The sequence below is a fragment of the Sesamum indicum genome, linkage group LG6, assembly GCF_026168435.1.
Source record: "Sesamum indicum cultivar Baizhima isolate 11 linkage group LG6, ASM2616843v1, whole genome shotgun sequence".
Classification (NCBI taxonomy): Eukaryota; Viridiplantae; Streptophyta; class Magnoliopsida; order Lamiales; family Pedaliaceae; genus Sesamum; species Sesamum indicum.
Window position 1 is genome coordinate 10,219,382 of NC_142662.1, and position 21,925 is coordinate 10,241,306.

General features: G+C 35.9%; 1 protein-coding gene and 2 long non-coding RNA genes across 5 annotated transcripts; 2 read left to right on the forward strand and 1 right to left on the reverse strand.

The window, feature by feature from the left end:
• The first annotated feature begins 801 nt into the window (after window positions 1–801).
• Window positions 802–8,434, forward strand: LOC105179297 (short-chain dehydrogenase RED1). 2 transcript variants are annotated; one of them, XM_020691276.2, is made up of 3 exons: window positions 802–1,176; window positions 1,617–1,776; window positions 7,877–8,434. In XM_020691276.2, exons 1-3 carry the CDS (start codon window positions 840–842, stop codon window positions 8,226–8,228), a joined length of 849 nt encoding a protein of 282 aa, XP_020546935.2. In that variant the 5' UTR covers window positions 802–839; the 3' UTR covers window positions 8,229–8,434. The 2 variants fall into 2 exon arrangements, with proteins under 2 accessions (XP_020546935.2, XP_011101208.2); XM_011102906.3 differs by having other exon boundaries at window positions 807–1,176; window positions 7,892–8,434.
• Window positions 8,435–9,438: 1,004 nt separating this feature from the next.
• On the reverse strand, window positions 9,439–20,386 carry LOC105179296 (uncharacterized). Its single transcript, XR_016065762.1, has 3 exons — window positions 17,948–20,386; window positions 17,196–17,366; window positions 9,439–11,019 (listed from the first exon to the last, which is right to left on the reverse strand). It is a non-coding gene; the product is annotated as an uncharacterized LOC105179296 (long non-coding RNA).
• LOC148787733 (uncharacterized) lies at window positions 9,723–15,549 on the forward strand. Of its 2 annotated transcripts, XR_016065764.1 has the most exons (6): window positions 9,723–9,862; window positions 14,007–14,316; window positions 14,414–14,518; window positions 14,612–14,884; window positions 14,964–15,055; window positions 15,136–15,549. It is a non-coding gene; the product is annotated as an uncharacterized LOC148787733 (long non-coding RNA). The 2 variants fall into 2 exon arrangements; XR_016065763.1 differs by having other exon boundaries at window positions 14,964–15,549.
• Window positions 20,387–21,925: the final 1,539 nt, after the last annotated feature.

Genomic DNA, 21,925 nt, shown 5'->3' on the forward strand with positions numbered 1-21,925 from the left:
TAAATTACATAAATTCGTTATAGATGAATTTTCGAGATAAATACCAATGCTACTAGATTCTAGAAAAGTTGGCATATTTCTGTTCATAATATTTTTAATATCATTCAATATATTCATAATATAAAAGAAATATCCAACACATCGGCAATTTTCAAATAAAAAAAATAAATTATTATAAAATAAATGAACACCCACGTTCTTGGTATTCAAATTCAGAGACATCTTCCCCTTTCATAAAATTTAGTAATTTCTGATACGCCACATGTTTACGTAACTTTTATAAATACCATTTAAAATAAAATATTTTTATATTTTATTATTTAAAAAGGTATATTTAAAATAATAAGTTAATATCAAATTTATAAAAAAATAAGGATAGAAAAAAATGAAAGATTATTTAAAAAAAGAAATGAAATAATTATTGAGGTAGGAAGTCAAATAAAAATTTAAAAATATCAAATTAAATATAAATAAAACCTACCCAAAAACGAAGAGACACCAAAGATGTGTTCTTTATTAATATCAATATAGTTAAATAAATAAAATTTAAAGTCTTCTAATTAATTGTGGAGTCCCGATTTACTAGTTGAATAATACCTCATTTACATACACGTCCAAATTCTTTAAAAAAAATAACTAATATAGAGTCAGAGACTACACTAAAGACTCAAACTGTATATTTCTAAAAGAATATGAGAAAAAGTGTAATAAGTCTTGTAATATTGACCCAAAAATTGAATTAACCTAATTTTTGGGGGGTGAATTGATATTTTCCAGTAATAGTTACCATGTCATTTGCCCTTATCCTTATCCAGCAGTAGCAATCCCTGTGAAGTATCATGGGCACCGACGAGAAGCAAGTGGTTGTGATAACGGGGTGTTCCATCGGAGGTATAGGCCACGCACTCGCCCTCGAGTTCGCCGCCCGGGACTTCCTCGTGGTAGCGACTGCCCGTTCGCTTTCCTCCGTCTCCGACCTACAGAGAGACCCAAGGTTCTTCCTTCAAGAGCTCGACGTGTCCTCCGACAAGAGCGTCCGCCATGCTCTCTCCACTGTTCTGAAGAAGTTCGAGCGCATCGATGTCGTGGTGAACAACGCTGGAGTCCCGTGCGTGGGGCCCCTCGCTGAAGTGCCACTGTCCGCCATTGAACAGACCTTCAATACCAATGTTTATGGTGATCAAAAGAGTGTTTAATCTTTGAGAATTTTACTATCTTAATTTCTTTGTCTCTGTGGTGTTTGGATGCTCACTCTGCCTTCTTTATTTTTATAGCTTGTTGGAACCCATATCTGATGATTCTGCTTCAAGAAGTTTAGGTAGATATATGTTTGCGGAAAATTGGGTGCACTTTTGGTTAAAAAAAAATAGTTAGAATTAATTAGCAAATAAAATTTTTATGGATCTATATTATTTGATCCAAAATTAAAAATTGGTTGGTAAGTTTGCTTGATCAATATTGTAGTTAAGGATGTAGGATATATTTAAGCTTTTGCACTATTTCATTGTAGTAAGTTCCTTCGCTTGTAGCCCTCTGTCTTGCATTTCGATGGATTCTAGCATGTGTAGTTGTCTGTTTTGCCTGATGATAATGTCTGTATTCCTCTTAATTTTAAGGTGCATTAAGGTTGATTCAAGCTGTAGTACCTCACATGGCATTGAGGAAGAAGGGCAAAATCGTTAATGTTGGAAGCGTCACGGCTTTGGCCCCTTTGCCATGGGCAGGTGGTTATACTGCATCCAAAGCTGCTCTACATGCAGTTACTGATACTCTCAGGTGTGTCTGAATGTTTCCTATCTCCAAATTCGTCCATAAATATTTTGTCTGAGCTTCCATTTCTATTCAAGATACGAAACACCTTCCTCCTGTGTAAGCAACGACAAGACTGTAGCTTGATCACTTGAGTAGCCTTATAGGGTGTAAAATTGGCAACGGAAACTATGGACAAATTCATTGAAGAAAATGAAAGGAGAATCAAAATCAGCAAGAAAAGAAGTTTCATTCAAAAGCTCAAGTTTCTTCTCAGTTCTTCTTGTTCTATTTGATGAAGAAGACGTACACAGATATATATAGAGTTGCTATTCTCAACTAACTAAAACTAACTTGCCTTTTAACAAATAAAGGCGTGCGTGCGCTTTTAAGAACAGAACAATTTCTAATACAATACACAACTAATAAAGTCGCTAGCAACTAATAGAAGCGCAACTTTGTTTTATTACGTTTCTTCTTATCACGATAATGAGTCAAGCCATCCTTCAGCAACTGAGTAACAATGAGCATCCAAACCGATATAAACCTCCATTGAGCATCCAAATAGTGAGCAACAGTGGAGCTTGTCACTATGTTGACAAGACCTAACTTGGATATCAAATAGTCGAATCTAGGACCTGGTAAAGCTTTTGCGAATAAATTTGCAGGCTGCAATTTTGAAGAGATATGCATTGGTGAAATAAATCCTTGCTTGTATTTATCCCTAACTAAATGCCACTCAATTTCGATATGCTTTGTTCTCTCATGGAAGACTGGACTAGCTGTAATGTAGAGAGCAGCTTGATTGTCACTGTAGAATTGAATAGGTGTAGGTGGATGTATTTGAAGGTCTTGAAGCTGATTATGGATCCATATCAGTTCACGAGTAGTAGTGATAATACTTCTGTATTCTGCTTCGACAGATGATTTTGAGACCGTTGTTTGTTTCTTTGTTTTCCATGAAACTAAGACCTTTCTAAGAAAAATGCAGTAACCTGTAAGTGATCTGCTTGTGTCTTTGCAGCTTGCCCAATCAGCATCCAAAAAACTTGCAACTCAAACTCATCGTGTGCACTGAATAAAAGACCTCTATTTGTTGTACCTTTCAGATACTTAACTAGGTGAATAGCTACGTCCCAATGTGACTTATTAGGATGCTGCATATGTTGGCTTAATTGTTGAGTTCCATGGCATATATCAGGCCTTGTGAACCCCAAATACAGTAGCCTTCCTAATAATCTCCTGTAAGCCTCTGGATTCTGCATTTGCTCTCCTTCAGTGTTTCTTAGTTTGATCCCTGCTGGAAGAGGTGTGTTTGTAGACTTTGCTTGAGATAATTCCACATCAGCAATAATGTCATTTATGTATTGGTTTGTGACAGCATAATCCCATCTCTTAACCTGCAGATTTCCAAACCAAGGAAAAATCCGGCTTCTTCCAGATCTTTAATAGTGAACAGGTTATGCAGATAACTTTTAATGTCTGCTATAGTCTTCTTGCATGGTCCTGCAAGCAGGGCATCATTGATATATACTAGAAGACAGAATAATCCATTTTCAGTTTGTTTTGTGAATAAACAATGATCAAGCTTGGATTGTATGAATCCATAATTCACTAATTGGGATGTAGACTCTTGATTCCATTGCCTAGAGGCTTGTTTAAGCACATAAAGTGATCTTTTAAGTTTACACACATGATCCTTAGGGACTGAATACCCTTCATGTGGTATCATATAAATCTCTTCATCCAAAAAATCATGCAAGAAGGCATTGTTAATGTCTAATTGGTGTAAATACTAGTTATGTTTTGCTGCTATTGCAAGTAAAACTCTTATTGTAACAGCCTTTGCAACAGGTGAAAAGCTGTCTAGGTAGTCTACACCTTCTATTTGGTTATATCCCTTGGCAACTAGCCTACCTTAATATCTATCTATGGTACCATCTTGTTTCAACTTAAGTTTATAGATCCACTTGCATCCTATAGGTCTTTTATCCTTTGGTAATATGGTTATTTCCCAAGTTTTGTTATCTTCTAGTGCTTTTATTTCATTTGTCATACCATCTACCCATTCCCATTTCTTGATAGCTTCATTAAAATTACTAGGTTCCATGGGATTTTCTACAGGGTGTATGTAGACATTTGTGTATATGAGGAGAATGAATGATAGAAGGCATGTCTAAATCAGATTCTGTCTGGGAGGGAGATGTAGTCTTGAAACCTTATAGGTTCAGATGTTTGTTTAGAAGATCTTCTAAGGATAGTGATATTATCTTGTTTCTCATCTATATGATCATGAACTTCAGTATCTATTATTCTTTCTGGTTCTTTAGCAACCTCTGTGTCATCCCGGTTATTTTCAGATAGAATCATTGGCAATTAACATGTTATAGGATCATTAATTTTTTAGCAAAAGGGAACACATCCTCATGAAAGATGATATCCCTAGAAACCATCATGCATTTTTTTGTCATGTCATACACTTTATAACCCCTTTGATTGGGAGCATATCCTAAGAAGACACATTTCATGGCTCTTATGTCAAATATGGATTTGTTAGCCATATTGTTGGTGGCAAAACACATACAACCAAAGATTTTAAGAGAAGAATAATCTGCAGGCTTATTAAATAAGATTTCATAAGGAGTTTTCCAATTCAATATAGGAGTTGGTGTTCTATTTATGAAGAAAGTAGAAGTTAAAATGGCCTCAGCCAAAAACATTTTAGGTACGTTAGCTTGAAACATTAAGCACCTAGCTACTTGCAAGAGATGTTTATGCTTTCATTCCACAATGGCATTTTGTTGCGGGGTGTATGTGCATGTAGTTTGGTGGATAATCCCCTCATTTTTAAAGAAGTTTTGACATTGTTCCCCATGAATTCAGAGTCATTATCACTCCTAATTTTCTTAATTCTAATGTTGAATTATGTCAAGATCATCTTGTGAAAGGTTTCTAACAGTTCTAAAGTTTGAGATTTCTGTTGCATGAGATAAGTCCAGGTTCATCTAGAGTAATCATCTACTATAGTGAACATATAAGTACATTTAGGTAGAATACTCATTGTAATCACCCTATAGGTCAACATGTAGAAGCTCAAAACAATGTTTGGAGATAGAAGTACTGATAGAAAAGGGTAATCTCTGCTGTTTAGCTTGTGGGCATATTTCACATGTGAAATCATGATTCTTATCAAGTTTTGGTAATCCAGTATGCAAGAGTACATTGTGGGACAAATGTCCTCATCTTTTGTGCCATATTTCTAATGATACATGAGAAGTATGAAGACCAAGTTCACTATGATTGTGGATGGTTTCTTCTATGATTTTTTTGTTAAATGACTGTGAGTTCAAGACGTAAAGTTTCCCTACTAAGCAGGCCACTGAAATGACTTCTTTAGTCTTGTGGTCCTGCATAACACAACAAGATTCAATAAATTTAATCTTAATACGAAGGCTACCACATAATTTGCTGACAAAAAGTAAGTTGAATTGTAAACCAGGGACATATAGTGTATCTTTTAAGGTAATTTTGTTGTTAAGTCTAATGTCTCCTGATTTTTCAACCTTATGTCTAGTTCCATCAGCCAAGTGTATAAAGATATTGGATAGATTGGTTCTTTTATTAGTAAACATTAATTCGTCATTGCTCATATGAGATGTGGAACCACTATCAATAATCCAAGTATTAGAATTTCTGGTATTAAAAGAATCAGGTTCTGCAGTTTTACCTATGAAATCATATTTGTCTTCATCTGTTATTGTCAATGTTTGGGGCTTTAGTTCTCCAAGAATCTTGTGAAATTCGATTCTCAACATCGCAGTTTTGGCTTTTCCATCCACACCACCAGTTCCAGTATTTTTCATGTCAATGGCTGCAGCTGCTTTATTTGCTGTAAGTGCAGTGCCTTTTCTCTATTCCACAAACGTCTGGTACCAGTCAGGGTATCCATGTATCTCAAAACATGCTTCCTTGAGATGCCCTGACTTCCCCCATTCCTTACATATCTGCAGTCTCTTGTCTGGAAAATTTTTCTTTCTTTGGAATTTTTTCTGAAATTCTGGCTTTTTGTACACCTGCATTGCCATATTCTGGGACGTATTTGGCTGCTTCTTTCTGTTTTTCAACTCTGAGAATCATTGCATAAGCTCTACTAACTCCAGGCATTTGATCCATCATGAGGATTTGATTCCTCTCGTGGTCATGTATTTCATTCAATCCCATAAGGAATTGAATGGTTTGATAATGGCTTTTGATGTCCACGGTTTCTTTTGCCGCCCCACAGGTACATTTTGGAGTGTAGGTTATGCAAGCTAACTCATCCCACAGTTTCTTTAATTTTGAAAAGTAGGCAGAAACTGTTAAAGATCCTTGTGACACACCAAGTTCTTTCTTCAATCGATATTCCAATGGACCATGACTCTGTCCAAATCTGCTTTCAAGATCCACAACTCTCTTGATGTGTTAGTACACATAAAACTCTCAACTATGTCTCGTAAGATTGAGTTCAGAATTCATGAAGTCACCATGGAATCTGTTCTGTCCCACTGCTCCATTTCTTTCGTATTTTCTTCAGGTTTCTTTGTATCTTCACTGATGAAACTCAATTTCATCTTGGCTCTTAGAGCCAATTTTATTAATCTGCTCCAGGATAGAAAATTGGTTCCATCTAGAAGTGTAGTGACTAACCTCAACCCTGAATTGTCACTGGGTTGTAATTTGAGTGCTTCTGCATCATCAACCATTCTTGAAGCCTTTTCTGATTCTTGAAATCGACAAGGCAGTGATCTTGATTTTCTTGGTTTCAAAGCGAAAGGAATCAGAAACCATCAATGATGGCTCTGATACCATGTAAAATTGGCAATGGAAACTATGGAGAAATTCGTTAAAGAAAATGAATGGAGAATTAAAATCAGCAAGAAAAGAAGTTTCATTCAAAAGCTCAAGTTTCTTCTTTGTTCTTCTTGTTCTGTTTCAAGAAGACGTACACAAATATATATAGAGTTACTATTCTCAACTAACTAAAACTAACTCGCCTTTTAACTGATAAAGGCGTGTGTGCGCTTTTAAGAACAGAACAAGTTCTAATACAATACACAACTAATAAAGTCACGAGCAACTAATGGAAGCGCAACTTTGTTTTATTACGTTTCTTCTTGTTACGGCAATGAGTCAAGCTATCCTTCAGCAGCTGAGTAACAGTGATATAAACCTCCATTGATGCTGTAATTTTACATAGGGTCCATCATATCTACATCTCATGAGGTTTGCCTCAATTAATATATATCTCAATTAGATTGAAAACCACAATCACCCCATTTAAAGTTCGTAAAACCTTATAATATTTGATGGAGAATTGGGCAAGTATAAAGATATCTTTGTTCCGATGTGATTTGGGTAATGTGCAAAATATCTTCCTATGAAAAAAAATATATCAAATTCTCTCTCTGTATTTTGAAAATTAAAGCAATTTATCCTCTTAGGAGGGCGTCTGTAATACACTCGCTCCTATTGCGAGTGTGCATAGTTTTTTCTCCAAAAAAATTATTTTTATATTAAATATCTAATTTAAAATATATACAAATATTTATAAAAAGAATGAATATACTATTTTATATATAATATATAATAGTTTTAATAATATCTACATTTTTATTTAATAATAAAAATAATAAAATCAACCCCTATCCACCAACCTTCAAACCAGCCACTGCCCTTCCACTTCCCAACATAGTTGGTTTACATGCGAGTCAGATCGATCTTTTTGTTTCAATATTTCAAAAAAGAAGCATTGAACCCGTTCTGCCTTGTTGTGGTCATCACTATTGCATTTTGCAACTGTTTTCATATTTTTGCTTGTATACTACTTATTTTTCCCATACTTGCTAACTATAAGAGCCCAAATACTAAACTATTAGTGTGTTTTGCTTTCTCTGTAGATCTAGCACAAACACTGTCATTCTTTGTTACTTAATTATGAGTTTAGGAAGATAAAGGATCATTTGTGTTGCACATGTAAATCCTATTTGATGGACTATTAGTAAGAGTTAAACGAATTATGTTGAAAATATGATCATAAAAGTTAGCAAAATATATTGTCCAAGAGGACATTGAGACAACTGAGAATCAGTAAATATTTGTGCAGACTGGAACTACGACCCTTTGGGATTGATGTGATCAATGTTGTACCTGGTGCTGTGAAGTCCAACATAGGAAACTCTTCCATAGCAACATACAATAGGCTGCCAGAATCGAAGTTGTACAAGAAGTTTGAAGAAGCAATTCGAGCAAGAGCAATGCTTTCCCAGAACATTAAATCAACGCTTGCAGAAGAGTTTGCAAAGAAGACGGTCGACGCAGTGCTGAAGCAGAATCCACCTGCTTGGCTTTCCTTAGGCCATCTGTCCGGAGCAATGGCAATCTTGCACCATATGCCCCTTTCCATCAGAGATTTCCTCGTCAGGAAGAAATTCAACTGTTGATATATCTTGCTATGTCCCGCAATAACTTGGCTAGTTTCCTCTTATAACCCCGTGATATATGATGCAGATCCGTAGAATTTGAATTTTCAATTTTCAGATTATATTATATTTTTTATTTTATTTAATATGTAAAAATTATGTTATGTATTCTATATCAAGAAAAATGAGACGTAGTGTGCATCTATAGTATATATAATTGAAGAGCATCCTACCGGTATTTTTAATTTATTGATGTGTTACTTTTTTATTTTTTTTATACTGAATAAATGTTTTTAACTTTTCCACTCATCATGATTTTTCATAACTACCTTTTGATAGTTTTTTTTCTCTCATTCATTTATATTTTAAATATGTATTATATTATATATTTTAGATAATTTTTAACTCTATAAAATTTAAATAATATAATTTTTAAAAATATTTTATTTTAAATATTTTATAATAATTATGCACATACTTAGAATGAGTCGCACTCACGAATATATTAAATGAGGTATAAGATATAATAGTGTGAAAAACAATTCATTCCCATGTGTTGTCAAAAAAGATCAAAAAGACTCCCTTATACTAAAAAAATAGCAAAAGAACCCTCTTTGGAAAAATGAACAGACAAAATACCCCCTTGGACTGGAGTTGTGGTACACGCGCCAATAATATGTGGATTTTTTGTTTTGTACATGTATAACGACAAAAATGTCCTTGTTTACCCACCGTCAGATATTATTTTATATGAATCAATGGTTTATATTTAAGTAATACAAATCAAAGGGCCAAATTTGTCAAACTAAAATCGAACGGTTTAGATTTCACTTAACGAGACTATGATTTATATTTTATTTGATCAAAATGAATGGCTCAGATTGTATTTAATTTGAATCAAGGCTTTAAATTTAAAATTGTATATATAGTATATATGTATATAGTTAAAATTATATATATGTAATATATATACAATTAAAAGATATATATCTAATATATATAGAAAGAGAAAGAAGGGGCGGAGGAGGAGGGGGAAGCGATGGGAAGAGACGACAGCTGAGCGGGAGGCTAGGAGCTATGAGCTGGGGGGAGCAGAAGGGAGAGGGGGGCTGAGGGGGAAGGGAAGGAGGAGGCGGTGGAAGGGAAAAGGGGAGGAGAGAGGGGGAAGCAAAGCTGTTCAGAAATTGAGTGATTTGAACGTAGAATTCAATGAAGGAGAACGTCATTCTCAAGTGCAGAAATCAAGATTTCATTCCAAAGAAAAAATGTACAGTTTCTATTAAATACAAGGGAGAAGACGATGAACAGAAACTCAACTAACCACTTACCCAAACCACTAATCCACACCAGCACTAGGTGGCATACACGTCATGCCCCGTCAACAACTTATAAAGGCAGGAATTACAATTACAAAGAAAACAAGAAAACGTTAACACGCATCTTCTTCCATGGATGATTTCTCCTCTGTTCCTGGTCTGCTACCACTATGATCAACCAGCCACAATCAACCAGGATGCCATTCAATATTCACAACAAAGGCTGCGTCAGAGAGGGGGGAAGATGGCAGTGGCAACGAAGACTGAAGAAGACAACGGTGGTGGCAACTGAGGACGAGGGAAGGGGGGCTGCCTTGGGTGAAGGGAGAAAGCTACAAGGTTATTTTTTTTATCTTTTTCCTTTTACATTTTAAATGTAATTTGAATTATAATTCTTATTTTTTTTTTGTAATTTTTAATTATTTTATATTAAATATCAAGTATTTCATAATTTTTGGTTATCTTTATTAATATATATATATATATGTATAAATAAAAGAAATAGAATCTTCATCATTGATTTTAACTAGTTAAGAGTCGACGGTCCATAATAAAGGGTAATAAATATGATTATCTAATTAAAAAATAAAAATACCTGAAAATGGAATTGTGTACCCCAAATCCTACCCCACAAGGGTATTTTCCCTATTTAATTTTTTCATAGGTGAGATTTTTGCTAATTTATTTATCATAGGGAGATATTTTTTTATCTTTTTTCATAATATAATAAGGTAAATTGCTTTTTACCCAAATATAATATATAAAATTTGAAATAAAAAATTCAATTTGAGGAAAAAATACAAAAATAACAGCATAATACCTTTGTATTTTGCCAGTATTATAGAGGCATTGAACAAGGACCATTGAAGTGGCAACAATAATATTGTTATTGTGTACAGTTTTGATGAATATACTAGTTGAAGGGGTGACAGGTATTTATGAATCTTCCGTGCTTGTCCCATAAAGGTTTGATGAATTTGTTTATGTTTGCCTAGACATGTGCTTGCATGAAAGACAGAAAATTATCGTTGTGCTTGTTTTCATTTTCATGGAGATGGACCGAAACATAATAAATATTTTGATAGATTTGACCCAGCTTAACTTGGTGTGTTTTAGTTGGTATTGGACATTTTATCCTTTGTTTGGTACTTATTATGCAGTCAATTTCCATTTTTTCTCCTTTGTCTAAAACAAACCTTACCCCTAAATCCGAGTCAGATATCACTCCATCCCATTTCTATGTGGTCCACCTAGCAAAACCCCCTCCGGCAAGCGCACGCCTTTGCCAGTCGCCTGATGTTGTCTAGATAGATGTCGCCCGCGAGACATGTTTGGCTTGTATAGTCGCGGCCGCCACATCCAGTGGTTTCAAATGTCACAGCTCGCGGCCGCTGTCCGCGATGCCCAAGAACGCGTTGCAATCCGTGAAAGTGGCACTCCCCCTGATCCGGGTCGCAGGTCATCGGCTACCTCGCGTCCTCCAAAAAGTCTGGTACCTGAGAAAAGAGAGCAGATCATTAGGCTTGTTGGGACATCCTCAACTAAAACCCTCTGATGCCTAAATCATTGAAGGAATTCGAGATAGAATAAGCAAGCTAAATGCAATCTCAAGCAAACTAGTATGGTATTCATTGTAATTAATATCTTACCATAAATGAACTGTATATGGGGTATTTATATAATATCTGAATGAATCCATTTGCATGCCTGGAGCGGTTCATTCACATTGCACTACGTGTCGTGATCTTAATTCATAAGGTGTTAGAATAATCAATGGTCCCTCGTAATGGATCTTGGAGCCAAATTGTGGATACGGGTCAGGTTTTGGGACCAGACTTGGATGTGCAGGTAAACATCCTAAAGTGGGTCGTTCGGTCAGGTCGCATATCCAGGTCGGCTCCACAACCCGACCCAGAATCATAGTTCGCAGATCCCGGGGGTAGAACCTGTTAATAAATATCTACTCTAAGGTGTATGTATGTCATTTTCATTAATAATTACTTAAATCCCCGTCAATACTCGCTCAATTGTTCTTACTGTGTGAAACCCACTAAAAGAATTTAAACAATCACTCATTCTGAACCCCTGGATCTGTTTATAGTCCTTCGCATCCCACCATCCATTTTAGCGCGCCTTTCCACCTTCCATCGCCTATATATATGCCGACCTATTGACTTGTTCCATAAACCCTTCATGTGAGCTGCTTGCCTAGGTGTGATCTGTTGAGCTTAAGAGGCCCGTTCTCTAGGTATCTTTCACGATCTCCTTCCCTTAATTCTTTTTCATTATATCTTCAAATCCTGGTTCGAGCTCAGAGTCTAGCCCCAAATCCAATTCTTCGAGGTCGACCGCAACTTCGCCCCAACCAATTCCTCATGGAGTAGGTCCTTGCGTTGTTCCTCCGACTAAGGCTGGTCCTTCAGTCGTTCCTCTAACTAGGGTAGAAACCGACTTAGAAATAGTAGATCCGAGTGATAAAAACATAGAACAGTATGAAGTTATGATGTCTAGGAACCTTTAGGTTGGAGTCGTTAGATCTTCATACATTTCTCCCAGAGCGATTAGCAAAAAGTGTTATATTCCCAATGAATTTGAGATAATTCTTCCTCATTCTTCTGTTAGAATGCATCGACCTCCTAAGGGCTTTTGCATAATATCTACGGTTCACCTCGAAGCAGGTCTTCGTTTTTCCACTTACTCAACCCACATCCAAAATATTAGGTCGCTTAGACATATGCCCTATGAAGCTAGCCCCAAATTCGATTCTTCATATACTCATGTTTATATTAGTTATGCGTTATTGTCATCACGAGCCTAGTTTTGATAACTTCTAGTCCCTTGATAAGTTTGTGACCTCGAAGATGTCCGGGGATCCGTGCTTCTTCTATGTTACTGCTAAGTCAAACTGTAAATTTTTAGATAAGCTCAAATCTAATGTAAGCCCTTGGACAGATAATTTCTTTTTTATCCGTCCTCCACTTGGTCAATCTTAGCCTTTTTCCCTACGAATGGCGCGGCACAAAGCCCGAACCCAAGATTTATGGGGGGAGCTGGTGTTAGGATAGATGACCAAAAGACCAATTAGATTGGCCTTGATGTATTCTACTATAACAATTAATCGGTATTATGTAATATTATTTTAAGTGAATAAAATGAGTATTCGTTTGTTGTGCTCATATTGTATGTTTGCATCTGTTTGAACAACATAACAAAGCTCACAGACCAATTGGCAACCGTGCAGTTAGGTCGGGTATTAGATGGTGGTTATGAAACCAATTTTCAAACGGTTAGGTCTGAAACGTTCCAGGTCGAGAACCTCGAGATTGGGCATCGAGAGTCCTATTGAGACTTGCACTAAGAGTCGCATTCAATTAGTGAGTACCGTGTTTCATCGGTAACAAACATGGGGTGTTTATGTCTTAGTAGGTCAATCGACTAGGTGTCCGAATCAACTGAACTAACTCGCAGGGATCATCATATGGAAGCATTGGAGGCTTGGTCGGTACGACTTGAATCCCCGGTTCCAATACTACAGGAGTAGTCCTCACACTTAAGGAACCACAACAATCACATGCATACGATGACTGTATCTTGGATATGTGCGAGAGGTGATTGTGTTGCAGACATGATCATCATAAACCTCGTCGAGTGCAATCGGAGTATGTATCGAGGATGGTGAGTTCCAAGAAAAGGATCCATCCCCTATCAATATCTGGTAGAATTGTCTCCTATGTACTTGAAGACGCGCTTACACCTTATGAACCTGTGGCCATAGTGGTTTATCGAATAGGTAAGGAGGTTGCTATGTTAATCAATTAAGCGTTGCGCAGTCTCAAGTATTAAAGCATAGAAGCCTAGTTTAGGATGGAAATCGATACCTAATCCCATGCCTTAGACTAAGGCCGGGAGACGGTAGATCGAAGAATCGTATCTATATGGAATCGAGAGCTTAAATATTTACACGGACATTCACCTGGTCTCTAGTGCCATGGACCGTTGCTAAACGGCCACCCATAATAACGGGCTTTCTTGATTAAGAGTTAATCAAGCATTATTAATTAAATTAGATTTAACTAATAATAATTTTAGACACTACCCCGAGTTTAGGTGAAAGATGAACCTAAAGAGTCACAGACAAATCATCGGGAATGGACAAAGAATTAATTTGAAATTAATTCCATAAGTTATTAGATTACCTTATTATTTAATAAGTTGGATCTTGATAACTAATGAAGACAATAAGGGTTTATGTATTTAATTAGATTCAATACATATTAGGAAAATAAATTAGAATAATATTCCCAATACATACTAACATTTTTACATAATAATGTAAATAATCACAAAATTAATCTGGTCCAATTTCTCCAATATTAATATTTTTACATAATAATAAAAAGAATTAGTATATTCTTTTTTCTTAACATATTAATGTCTATAATCCAACGAGCTTTAAACTAATACTTTTATATAATTTTTGTAGATAATGTCTATTGGTACACCGTCTCTATCGCGTGGTCGTGGTCGTGGCCGCGGTTGTGGCCCTGTACTGCCACTAGTACCATTAGATGCTTCTCATATTGGGGAAGCATTCCCTTGACCACCCACACCCCTGATACGCTCGCACTGTCCCCTGTCCCGCAGACTCCAGATGATGCTGGTATATCTGGTGCTGCATGTACAGCTACAGGTGACGCGTTACAATAGCCTGCCACACCAGCGGCTGCTCCACCACCACCACCATTAATCCCCCCACTATCAGCGCACCAGTACATCAGCCTCGATAACGCAAGGTAAGTTTGTTAAATAATCTTTCTATTATGAATAATTTTATCCTGAAAATGTTAATTAATTATTTAATATCAAACTAAATTAAGATCTGACCTACAGTTCCACAAGCGTATCAATGTGGTCGTGCGGGAACATTTCCCCCACCTGTGGTCGTGTCTGAAGCAAGTGCCGGAGCACTAGCATTTTTGGTTTGACAGCATGAAGGTAATTAGTTTTAAATTAATTTTTTTTAATCTAATATAAAATCTAATTGTTTAATTTGTTTAACTAGTGTTTTAAAAAATTTTATTACTACAGATGACCTCCTGGTGGGACTGTGATGATGAGTCCACATTCTGGGTCTTTCACAGGTCGGCTGGGAAGTACATCCGGAAGACTTTCTCCGTCGCCTGGTCTAGCCTGGTCAAGCCACTATGGCTGGCCAACGAGGTCTGGCTCCAGCTCCAGTTGTATTGGGCCAGCAAGGACTTCCAGTAGGAGTTCTCCAAGAATAAGGTGAACCCCACAGCGTCCTCGATGGTGTACTGAGGGGGTCTTCCTCAATCGACATGCACAAGAGCAAGTTGATAAGTAAATAAAAATTATTTATGTATTAAATTATTATTTTTAATTATGATGTTAATTAGTTAACTACTTTTTTCTTATACAGGAGACAGAGCTTTGTAGGCAGCCCAAGTAGATGGAATTATTTGAGCGGTGCTATAAGAAGAAAGAGGACGATGGCGGCGGAGGTCACGGAAAGTAGCTAAATATTTAATATTATTCTTTTAATAATTAATTCTTGATTTAATAAAGTACTAATAGTTTTGTTTATTTTGCAGGAGATGTTCCAGAAGATGCTGGAGGATCGTCAACCACAGCCCATGGTCAACGATCTCGATGCTCCCGTCGAGTTCGAGGCTTCGGTGGCGATGATGGAGGAACAGATGTGGTTGGCTGCAGTCAGTGGCAAGAACAAGGGTCGAGTATTCGGCTTTGGTTCTGATGCCCACGTGTCTAGTCTAGCCCCACATTCACATCACCATCACCACCGCTACCACCAGATCCAGCCATGGAGGACTGCATCGGCCATCTCGAGATAATGATGGGTGACATGATGGACATGATGCAGGCCTCCTCGTCCACTGTAGCACGGCCTCTGACGATCCCCAGGCTGAGAATCAGGACGACGCTGATGAGGACCATTTAGATTAGATTTTATATTTTTTTTCATTTTTGTAATTACATAATTTTTCATATTGATATAATATTTTAAACTATTAATTATTTCATAATGTTGATTAAATTCCATCATTTTATATTTATTCTATTAATTAAATTTGTAGATAAAATTAATTCAAATTTCATTAAGTTAATTGTAAATTTATTAAAATGTATAAATTTATTTATTTTTCAAATTTATTAAATATATTAATAATTTATATAAAATTGTAAAACTCAAAACTTATGAATGGGTTTAGCAATGCTTTAAAAAGTATTACAAATTTAATAAATACTCATTCCTAATCATGTTCCAACGACTGCCCCAAAAAGTGTTCCTAAATTGGACAAATCATTCCAAATTAATATATAACCATTTCAATTAGAATTATTAATCAGTATCTAATATGTGTTCCAAGTGATTGAAAGTATATTAAGTTAATTACTTAGAAATATGAAGAACAACGCTAAATTGGAATGTATTGACTAGATCAGCAAAAGAGGAGCAAGAAAGCTGGAAAGCTTGAAGAAGGGTAGTTAGTAGTTTATTGCATAGTTTTCTCTACACATTTCATCTTCCTACAAGCATATTTGTACTAGATGGTGGAAGTTTCTTGATTATACATTTGTGATTGTAACTAATGGCTTACTCAACAAACCATGAATATCCAAAAGATTTGTCAAAGTTATTGAGGTTATTTTTAGGTTTCTTTAAATATCTAAAATATTACTAAAAAACACAACAATTTTAATACTCCCTCTTAATGTGTTTATGTGACGTCTACATAATTTCATACATAATTAAGACATTAATTAATAATTTTTAAGAAAATTTAATCATAAAGAGTTATAAATTAAAATTGAAATATATTAAAACTTCAATGGAGCAAATTGAAACTCTAAAGCTCAGACCACAGGCATTTGGCACACATGTTTTGTAATAAAGTACCACATTTGCAGTATAAACACTGCCAATCATCTGTTGGCACAGTAAATGTATCCGTGTCTTGCGCCATAGCTACATAATTTGGAAAAAAACAGAACAAAATAATTGAGGGGGATATTATGTAAAAGACAAATATATAACATCTTTGCATCACATAATTTATTACAAAAAACCCTCATAACTAAGTATCACATGAAAACCGCAGATAATAACATCTACAGTTGCATTAGGATTACATTCAAATCAAGGACTCCAATGGGACCTTAATAGAATTAAACAAACCCATTTTATTGTCATCAACAATTCTGTTGTATTATACCAATTTACATCAGTTCAGTCACATAACTTTACTTGTTCCATCTTTTAACACAAAATAGCATAAAAACATGGTACTCTCATTACTAAAAGTATCAGCCAAATTCAAATGAATTATTAAACAATCAGTTCAGTAAGAAACTTATTCGAGCCTCCACCTTTGATTTGTACCATACAACCATTAGAAGAATCAAGCAACGATTAACTCTCAGCAGCCGACTCCATCTATTATAACAAAACTATTACCTATATCCGCAGCAGAAAACATACCTAAACATATCACTAAATTACAAATAAAAAGAAACACTAGAAAAATAAAAGAAGCCGATTGTAAAAAGAAAAAAAAGAAACATTACGCACAAAACCACGTAATAGAGAATAGAAGAACAACAAAGAGAGCTACTACAAGAGAATACCTACCTTTTTGTGAGCCTTTTTTGCAGAAATCCGATTGATGGTAGCTAGGGAAATTACAGAGAGTTGGCTTCGCGCAACAACGATTAACAAATCTTATTAATTGACTCACTTGAGGAGTGATGACGAATAAAGACTCTGGCGGTAGAACTCAGGAGGCGGTTGATCGCGTGCCGGCTGCAGACAGAGAGGTAGGAGTTGAATAATGATGTGCAATGAGAAAACAGGAAGGGGACGCAATATTTGCTTGCTGAGACGTCACTTTAGGTTTGCTTTGTTGGACTGTTGAAACAAGACTTTTTAGAGCAATGGTTGAATTGGGCTAGACAACAGTATTGGGCTTCAACCATTATGTTTTTGGGCTCGGCCCGTTTCAACTTTCTAGAATATTAATCGGGTTGGGCCTGTGACTACTATACTAGCCCACAGTTGGCATGAATGTAATTGCAATTGTTTAATTTCGTATATCTATACTATATAAAAAGAAAAAATATTTTTTTCACACAAACGGCAGTTAAGGCCCCGCAATACCAATTTTATTGTATTCCTAATTATACCCCTAAGTTGATTTTCTTTTTTTCTTTGTTGCTTTCTTTCTTTCTTTTTTCGATAAAGGTAAATTTCATTAAAGTAAAGCAAAGGTACAGAGTGTATAAAGCAAATGGCGATCTTAGTATGTCATGATATCCACCATACTCTATACAAAGTAATAGTACTATGAGGTAGTTCAACACTCAGTATAAGGAGTCTAATCTCACCAAGAATAATCCGAGCGAGGGATAATGCATCACGATCAGTTGTTGATATCTCCGTCGATTCTATTCTTGTCAAATGTGATACACAAGGAATGCCAAAAGACTGCGATAAGCAGCATTGATAACATGCTTCCCCCTCCATCTCCGTGCAGCAATCAATACGTCAATGGTTCATCCTCTAGTGGTCTAAGAGAAGCGGATCTCACGTCGCAACAGTCGAACACACTGTCTAGTGTATGGGCAACAAAAGAATAGGTGTTGCTGAGTCTCAAGGGTGCCACTGGAACATAATACGCACTCACCATGGAGGTGATGAAGCCACGGCCGATCCATGATGGAGAGTCTCTCATGCAATGCTAATCATAGTAGAAAGGTGTTTTGGGGAATCTTGAAAGGCCCATAAATAGTGAAGATCAACCTACTTTTGGGCCTGAATGCCGAAAAATATCATAAACTGTTTTATTAGCATAAGAACCGCCATCAAGGAAAATAGAATCTCAAACACCGCTAGTCGGGGGTAAATCCTGTGTGACATCGAGCATGGAAGTATCCCTCATCCGAGTGCTTTCTTTCTTTCTTTCTTTTTTCTTTTACAAATATAATATGTTGGTTTAGATATATTTTTTCTTATTCGTAATATAGTTTAAAATATAAAATATTGTTTATTATATACACGCAGGGATGGTCTGCCACGATGGTTAGTTTTTATAAAACAAAACACATTGATCGTACCAACTTTTATTGTCCCATTTTACCCTTTTCATTAACTTTAGTCTTTCAAACAAAATTGCTCATAATAATAATTTTAATACTTTTTAATTATTTTATGATTATAATTTTTTTCGACTCAATCCACCACTCCATTTTTCGCTCTCATTTTCTCCATAGTTTTTGTCCTCACAAACTTCCAAAATTTTAATGAACCATATTACAATTAACTTTTTCTCTCGCACATTCTCCATATTTATTTTTTCTTACAATCTTTCATATTTCTAATAAACTCATAATTATAATTTATTTTGTCTCTCTTACTTTACACCATATTTCTTTTTTTTTTCTACATATTTCTTTCTTTTCCATCACTTCACTACGTTTGAGTTGTTTATAGTTTTTTTTTCTCTATCTCATACTCTAATTTTCTATATGCTCACAAAAATCGTGTACACCAACAAATAGTTTTATATTAAAAAAGGGATTGGTGATTGAAAGAATATCAAGTTGATTATTTAGAAATATGAAAACAAGGCTAGACTAGAAGGTGTTGGATAGACCAATAAAAGAGGAGCAAGAAAGCTAGAAAGCTTGGAGAGGATAGTTAGTAGTTTATTGTATAGTTTTTCTCTACACATTTCATCTTCCTACAAGCCTATTCGTACTAGATAGTGGATGGTTCTTGATCATACATTTGTAATTATAATTAATAACTTGCTCAACAAATCATAACTATCTAGAAGATTTCTAAAAATTATCTAAAATATTTTTAGGCTTTTTTAAATATCTAAAATATTACTAAAAAGCACATTAATTTTAATACTACCTCTTAATGTGTTTATGTGACATCCATATAATTTCATACCTAATTGAGACACTAATAATAATTATTAAAAAAATTTAATCATAGAGAACTATAAATTAAAATAATAATATATTAAAACTTGAATGGAGCAAATTGAAACTCATTAAAACTCGGACCACAGGCATTTGACACACATGTTCGCCGCATTTGGTGGCATTACCAATTTTATTGTATTACCAATTATACTCCCATTACTAAAGTATCAACAAAATCCAAAAGTATTATTAAACAATTAGTTCAGTAAAGAACTTATTAGAGTCTCCACTTTTGATCTGTACCACACAACCATTAAAATAATCAAGCAACGACTAATCCTCAACAGCCGACTCCAACTATTATAACAAAATTATTACCTATATCCCCAATAGAAAACTTACCCAAACATATCACTAAACTCCAAATAAAAAAACAAACCACCAGAAAAATTAAAGAAGTCCGATGAAAAAAGAAAGAGGAAAAGGGGAAAAAATAAAAAGAAACATTATGCACAGTGATAGAAGCAACACAAAGAGAGCTACCACAAGAGATGACCTACCTTTTTGCGTGCCTTTTTTGCAAAAATCCAATTGATAGTAGCTCGGGAAATAACTGAGAGTTAGCTTCGCAGCGACCTTGTGTTTTAGGTGCGGTGTTCGTGGAACGACGATTAACAAATCCTATTAATTGATTGACTTGAGGAGTGATGTTGGATGAGGACTCCGGCAGTAGAATTCAGGCGATAGTTGATCTCGCGCCGGCTGCAAACAGAGAGGGAGGAATTGAATAATGATTTGAAATGAGAAAGGGGAAAGGGATAGCGGTATTTGTTTGTCGAGAAGTCGGTTTAGGTTTGCATTTTGGGCTATTGAAACAAGATGTTTTAGAGAAATTGCTGAATTGGGCTGGACAACTGTTTTGGATTTCAACCATTATGTTTTAGGCTCGACCCATTTCAACATCCTAGAATATTAGTTGGGTTGGTTTGTGACTAATAAACTAGCCCAATGCCCTCAGTTGGCATGAATATAATTGCAATTATTTAATTTCGTATATCTATATATATATAAAAAAAAAGGCATTTTTCTCTCACAACGGCGGTTAAGATGCTGCAGCATCAATTTTATTGTTAGACCAATTATACCCTTGAGTTGATTTTCTTTTTTCCTTTATTGCTTTCTTTCTTTATTCCGTTTTTCTTTAAAGAAATATAATGTATTGGTTTAATATATTTTTTCTTATTCATAATATAGTTTAAAACGTAAAATATTATTTATTATATGCGCGCAGGGACAGCATGCCACGACGATGAGTTATTATATAAGAAAATCCATTGATCGTACCAATATTTATTGTCACATTTTACCGTTCATTCACTTTATATTTTTTTTTGGGTAAATATAATTTTCATTAAGTAAAATAGTTGTACAACAAGGTGTTCATCAGTTGGTTTCTCCCTCGGCTGTCCAATGGGTACGCCATAATCTATATAAAGCACTTGTACTAACAGAACTGGCAAGATTAATGCTAAGAATCATATGTCTGACATCATCCACGATCAAGATAGCTAATGTGACAGGCGTCCTCTCTATATGCTCAAATCGCCGGATGTTCCTTTCCCTCCAAATGTGATAAACGTATGAGGCAAGTAAGGCTCGAAACGCTATGTTGATGATATGCTTACCTCTCTATTTCTGTGAAGCCCACTGAATGTCTGTTCCCAATCCCGGTTAGGCTATATAAATCGAACCAGTCTTCATACCTCTGTAAGGCATCTCCTGCTAAAGCGACACCGAAACAACAGGTGAGTGTGTGTCTCCGTCACCCCCTCGTTACATGACACACAGTTTCCAAGATGGGAAAGCCAAGGCTCATCCGTCGTGGATAGTTTGCCAAGGATTGCCATCCACAAGATAAATAAATGGCGAGGGATCTTCAAAGAGCCCGAAAGTAGTGCAGCCCAAGCTATTTTCGTCCCCGACGACTTCCATAATCTGTAAAAGCCTTGTGCTGTGTGGGTCTGCCCTTCTCAAAACGCCATGTGATACGATCATTCCCTCTAAGGATTGGCGGCAGTGCCTCTGTAATCTCTAAGCACTCAATGTCAATGATGATGGGCCAGTGTCATTACCCCTCCTTGCTAACACTGCTAAGCTTCATTTCGCCCAGTAGCTCAAGAAGATCTAGTCCATGTGGGAAGCTATCAATGAGGGGGCCGAGGTGGTGCCATGGGTCCTTCCAAAGATAGAAGCTCCGTCCATCACCAATTTGGTAGTCTGCCATAGGTCGAAGCACACTGTGTAGTCATAGCATCTTCCTCCAGCCCCACGATCCCCCACGATCACTAACAGTCCAAACGGAGGTATCCCGTAACCTCCCGTGGTAAAGCCACTCCATCCAGATAGAAGTCATGTCACACCGGCTGACGT